Source organism: Hylobates moloch, unplaced genomic scaffold (assembly GCF_009828535.3).
Source record: "Hylobates moloch isolate HMO894 unplaced genomic scaffold, HMol_V3 SCAFFOLD_5, whole genome shotgun sequence".
Taxonomy (NCBI): domain Eukaryota; kingdom Metazoa; phylum Chordata; class Mammalia; order Primates; family Hylobatidae; genus Hylobates; species Hylobates moloch.
In genome coordinates, this window is record NW_026652280.1 from 59,375,212 (window position 1) to 59,381,211 (window position 6,000).

The window sequence follows — 6,000 nt, forward strand, 5'->3', positions numbered from 1 at the left end:
GACCAAGGTAAATTATGTAGCTAAGTTAACAAAACAGAAAAAAAGAACTATTGCCAGCCAAAAAAAAAAAAAAAAAAAAAAAGAAGAAGAAGCTTAAGGATAGTTTTTTCGGTAGTCTCCAAAAACTATTTTTAGAAGTTGGAACTACTAAAGAATTTTAAAGTAGAGAGACATGACCGTATTTTATCTTCTGGGACAATAACTCAATAACTGGTAGCAATAACTAGTCTTAAACTCTCTGAAGACCTTACATAAAACTACTGTATTCTACAAATTATAAAACTCTGTAGATTTGGAGAAACAAATTTAATTTTGTTTCTTTTTGAGACAAAGTCTTCACTCTGTCACCCAGGCTGGAGTGCAGCGGTGTGATCTTGGCTTGCTGTAACCCCTGCCTCCTGGGTTCAAGCGATTCTCATGCCTCAGCCTCCCAAGTAGCTGGGATTACAGGCATGTGCTGCCACACCTAGTTAATTTTTTTGTATTTTTAGTAGAGACAGGGTTTCACTGGGTTAGCCAGGCTGGTTTTGAACTCCTGGCCCCAAGTGATTCGCCTGCCTTGACCTCCCAAAGTGCTGGGATTACAGATGTGAGCCACTGTGCCCAGCCAACAAATTTAATTTTGACTCACGGTACCAACATCTCAGGCTTGGAAATGTAGTCAAATTTCAAATCAATTATTTGACAGAAAAAGCACTAATGAGTACTATAAACTAGTGGGGCAGTGTTCTTCATATAAATAATGAATGAGGCCGGGTGCGGTGGCTCACGCTTGTAATCCCAGCACTTTAGGAGGCCGAGGCGGGCAGATCAAGAGGTCAGGAGATCGAAACCACGGTGAAACCCCGTCTCTACTAAAAATACAAAAAAATTAGCCGGGCGTGGTGGTGGGCGCCTGTAGTCCCAGCTACTCGGAGAGGCTGAGGCAGGAGAATGGCGTGAACCCGGGAGGCGGAGCTTGCAGTGAGCCGAGATCGCGCCACTGCACTCCAGCCTGGGCGACAGAGCAAGACTCCATCTCAAAAAAAAAAAAAAAAAAAAAAAATGAATGAACAATTGCATCTAATCATTACCAGTAATAACTAATTTACTAGTTTTAGCAAAATTACATATTTAACACTTAAAAATGTCATGCTTTGTCTTAAATGGTATCAGACAGTCACAGTGGCTCATGTCTGTAATCTCAGCACTTGGGGAGGCCGAGGTGGGCGAATCACTTGAGGCCAGGAGTTCGAGACCAGCCTGGTCAACAGGGGGAAACCCTGTCTGTACTAAAAATACAAAAATTAGCCAGGCATGGTGGCACATGCCTGTAATCTCAGCTACTTGGGAGGTTGAGACAGGAGAATCGCTTGAAACCCGGAAGTGGAGGTTGCCATGAGCTGAGATTGTGCCACTGCACTCTAGCCTGGGTGACACAGCGAGACCCTGCATCAAAAAATAAATAAAATGGTATGGATGATATGAATTATAAAGTATAAATTCAAAAACTAAACTGTCATATTTAGCATTATGTGCAGATGCTTAAAGAGATTAGCATACTGAACAGCCAAACTATTATTTGCAAACAAAACAAATAATAAAACAGAAGTATACAATATGCATTACATCTCAGTGTTAAAATTATTCAAGGCAGGTATTCAGGTTAAAAACCCCATAATATATTAATCTTCTTTTAAAAAACTGTATATATTTATTGTATACAACATGATGCTTTGAAATATATATACACTGTGGAATGGCTAAGTAGAGCTAATTAACATATGCATTGCATCACATATCATTTTTGTGGTGAGAACACTTAAAATTTTGTTAGTAATTTTCAAGAATACGATATATTATTATTAACCGTGTTCTACAATAGATCTCTTGAACTTACTCCTATCTAAATTTTGTATCCTTTAGCCAACATATTTTTAATTGAATATGTATATACTCTACTCAATATAATCCCACTGACTTGTCAGATCAAATAAAATTTTTCTTTTTTGAGACGGAGTCTTGCTCTGTTGCCCAGGCTGGAGTGCAGTGGCACGATCTGGGCTCACTGCAACCTCACCTCCTGGGTTCAAGCGATTCTCCTGCCTCAGCGTCCTGAGTAGCTGGGATTACAGGCGTGCACCTCCACGCCCAGCTAATTTTTGTATTTTTTGTAGAGATGGGGTTTCACCATGTTGGCCAGGCTGGTCTCAAACTCCTGACCTCAAGTGATCTACCCAAGTCGGCCTCCCAAAGTGCTAGAATTAAAGGTGTCAGCCACCGTGCCCGGCCGACATCTTTACTTGAATGTCTAATAAGCATTTAAAATTTATTACAAAACAAAGCTCTTGATTTTGCTCCTCTAACCTATATTTACATACCCAAGTCTTTCCTATCTAAGTAAATGGCCCTACCATCTAATCAGGTACTCAAGCCGAGTCCATTACCAGTGCTATCAGTTTTACCTCTAAAATACTTACTATTTACTTTCCATTTCCACTGCTGCTACCCTAACCCAAGTCCTTGTCATCTCTCACAGGGGCTGGGCGGACTACTGAGAGTGCTAGTCTCATCTGCTTCTATACTGCTTCTCTACCATCCATTCTCCACACAGATGTCAGAGTCAGTTTTTCTCAAAAGAAAATTCAGTCAAATCCTTTACTTAATCTCTTCAGTAGTTTCTTCCTAGCTTTGAATAAAACCTAAACTCCCTACCAGAGTCTATGGGGTCCTGAGTAATTGTGGTCTCCTAACTCTTCAATCCCATATAATACAATTCTCCCCTCTGTTTATACTAGTCTCCACACTAATATTCAAAACTTACAAGTCTCTCTGTATCTCCTAAATGTTGCGTTTGTTATTTCCTCTCTCTAGAAAGCTCTTTCCCAGGATTGCACATAGGTAGGTCATTCTCACTTATCAAATCTCAGCTCAAGGGCGCGGTGGCTCACACATGTAATCCCAGCACTTTGGGAGGCCAAGGCAGGCGCATCCCCTAAATCAGGAGTTCAAGACCAGCCTGGCCAACGTGGTGAAACCCCGTCTCTACTAAAGTACAAAAAAATTAGCCGGGTGCCGTGGTGTGTTTCTTGTTATCTCAGCTACTCAGGAGGCTAAGGCAGGAGAATGGCTTGAACCTGGGAGGCAGAAGGTTGCAGTGAGCTGAGAATGCGCCACTGCACTCCAGCCTGGGTGACAGACAGAGACTCCAACTCCAAAAAAAAAAAAAAAAAAAATCTCAGCTCAAATGATTTCTTCTTGAGACAGCGTTCCCTGATTAACTGCAGGGCCTTCACCATCATTCTAGTTAGTTCCTTCATAGCATTTAAGGATCATTAATCATCCATCCTGTTTAGCTGTGTATTCATTAATTATTGTCCAACCCTCTATAATGTAAGCTCCATCAGGACAGAAACCTTGTCTTGCTCACCTCTCCATACCTGATACACAGACATTGAGTGTACACTGAGTTAATAAATGAATACCCCTAATGGAGTATTTTATATAAGTAAATTGCTTTAGGTAACTAAAGTGTGTCTTTAAGTATCAATATTTAACCATTTTAGATTACTATCTTTCCCAAACATAACTCTAAAAGTAAACTTTTGCTAAAGACTGAGAAATGCCCTCACGGCCATCTACTACTGAAGTATTCAGAATTAGGGGGCTGGAATTAAGACTGTAATTGACTTAACATGCATAACTCCCTAAATGAAGTCTAACAGAATCAGTGTATGGCAGTCCTCTGGCCATTGTCTTTTTTTTTTTTTTTTTTTTGGAGACAGAATCTCGCTCTGTCACCTAGGCTGGAGTGCAGTGGCGCAATCTCGGCTTACTGCAATCTCTGCCTCCTGGGTTCAAGCACTACTCGTGCCTCAGCCTCCTGAGTAGCTGGGACTACAGGCACGCAACATCACACCTGGCTAATTTTTTTTGTATTTTTAGTTGAGACAGTGTTTTGCCATGTTGCCCAGGCTGGTCTCAAACTCCTGAGCTCAGGCAATCTGCCCACCTTGGCCTCCCAAAATGCTAGGATTACAGGTGTGAGCCACCGCGCCTGGCCTGGCTATTGTTTTTGGTCCAGTTGGAACAGACTGAAGAGACAAATGTATAGTCAGTCTATGCTTGTAGTGGAGATTTATATTTTGCCCTCACTGGCTGTTAATGAGGACATATATTGCTTGATTTGATGCTGGCAGCTGTTCTGCCAAGCCTAAGGATAAAGCAGACACTCCCAAGGGCTGCAGAATAGAGATAAAGAAATCTGAGTCCTTGATGACACCATGGAACTGCTGTTATCAAGGAATCCTGAAACTCACTCTACCTTTTTAAGCCAGCTATACTTTGTTACTTCAGTGAAAAAGCATCCTGATATGGGACCCTTTACAAAATAGCTCATTTTCTCTCTTTTAAAACTGTTTGAATCTATTTTTTTAAGAGCCTTCTGTCTCCACGAAAGGTTGTCAACAATCACTTCTTGCTATTCTCTAAAAGGATATAATAACGTAATAATTGGGAGTTCTGGAATAGGACAATAAATCTGAGCTCTCCTACTTACTATCTGTGACTTGGGGGAAAATTTTAAACTGTCTGAGCTTTAGGATTTTTCTTTTTTAAATCAGCAGCAACTGGGAGAAATACTGTATTATTACTACTTTACTGTCATTAAATTAACATCTACTAAGTAACTACTATAAGACTTTAATACTGCAAAGTACTTTACAATCCTGAGAAGTTGTCAAATTCTTGGGGGAAAGGTATATGTTTTGAATCTTTATGCTCCCAGTGCCTACAGTAGGGGGGGTGTCAATAACTATTTGAATAATGAGTTAATAAAATAATTAATGACATGATCCAGTACATAATCACCATCAGGTTACTACCAATTTTCCAGAACCATACCCATGTATACAATAAAACTAATTTTTATGTTAGAGACTAATTTTCACATACAATTATTTGAAAAGTCCTCAGGTAAGATATCTTTCTTAAAGGCAGACAAGCCTTAAATATATATTACCCAAGGTGATGTTCTCAAACAGACAACATAATTGTCCATTTAACTCTTACCTGTTAAACCAGCAGGATATGAACTTGGCACCACTGAAAATGAGGAAGATGCACCTCCAAAAGGCGTTACCCCCGAGGATCCTCCAAATGGTGTCATGGAAAGACTGCTGAAATTAACTGCTGTTCCCTTTGCTGAAGATGATGGACATGGTGACACTGTAGTGGGTTCTGCTCCATAATGGCTCACACTTGTACTGACAGGCTCTGGAGTATTTTCAGGTCTGTATTTAATGGCTGGACTTTTGTTTTCTTTACTTTTAATGCAGCCCATTATCAAATCTACAGAGACAATAAAACAAATATTTTGAGAGTCAGTTAACACACAGGATACTTCAAAAAGACAGGGTTCAAAAAATCGTTTTAAGAAAAGCATATGCCATCCCTGCAAAAAGGAACATAAAACAAAAAAGAGAAAGCTGAAAACGAGGTCTCTTCCCCTCATTTATCTTTATTACAATTTGCAAAGGCCCTACTCCAATCGCTTCATTCTCCAACTCAATCACCTTTAATAGTCCAATGCCACCATGCCACAGTATATTGGGAAAACCATGGGCTCTGAAGCCAGAGAGGCCTAAATTTGAATCCTGGCTTCCTACTTAGTAGTGGAGTGATCTCAGGGTATGTTGTTTAACCTCTATGCACTCCAGTTACTTGAAAAAGTATCGCTGGGCGCAGTGGCTCACGCCTGTAATCCCAGCACTTTGAGTGGCCAAGGCGGGCGGATCATGACGTCAGGAGATTGAGACCATCCTGGCTAACACGGTGAAACCCTGTCTCTACTAAAAATGCAAAAAATTAGCCGGGCGCGGTGGCAGGCGCCTGTAGTCCCAGCTACTCGGGAGGCTGAGGCAGGAGAATGGCGTGAACCCGGGAGGCGGAGCTTGCAGTGAGCAGAGATCGAGCCACTGCACTCCAGCCTGGGCAAAAGAGCGAGACTCCGTCTCAAAAAAA

General features: G+C 41.0%; 1 protein-coding gene across 3 annotated transcripts in view; it reads right to left on the reverse strand.

The window, feature by feature from the left end:
* YES1 (YES proto-oncogene 1, Src family tyrosine kinase) overlaps positions 1-6,000 on the reverse strand; it is a 94,672-nt gene that overhangs the window by 31,339 nt on the left and 57,333 nt on the right. For all 3 annotated transcript variants that reach the window (XM_058438572.1, XM_032152694.2, XM_058438571.1), the window contains exon 2: positions 5,050-5,328. In XM_058438572.1, coding sequence (XP_058294555.1) covers positions 5,050-5,320 — 271 coding nt within the window. In that variant the 5' untranslated portion in view covers positions 5,321-5,328. The remainder of the gene's footprint in view (positions 1-5,049; positions 5,329-6,000) is intronic.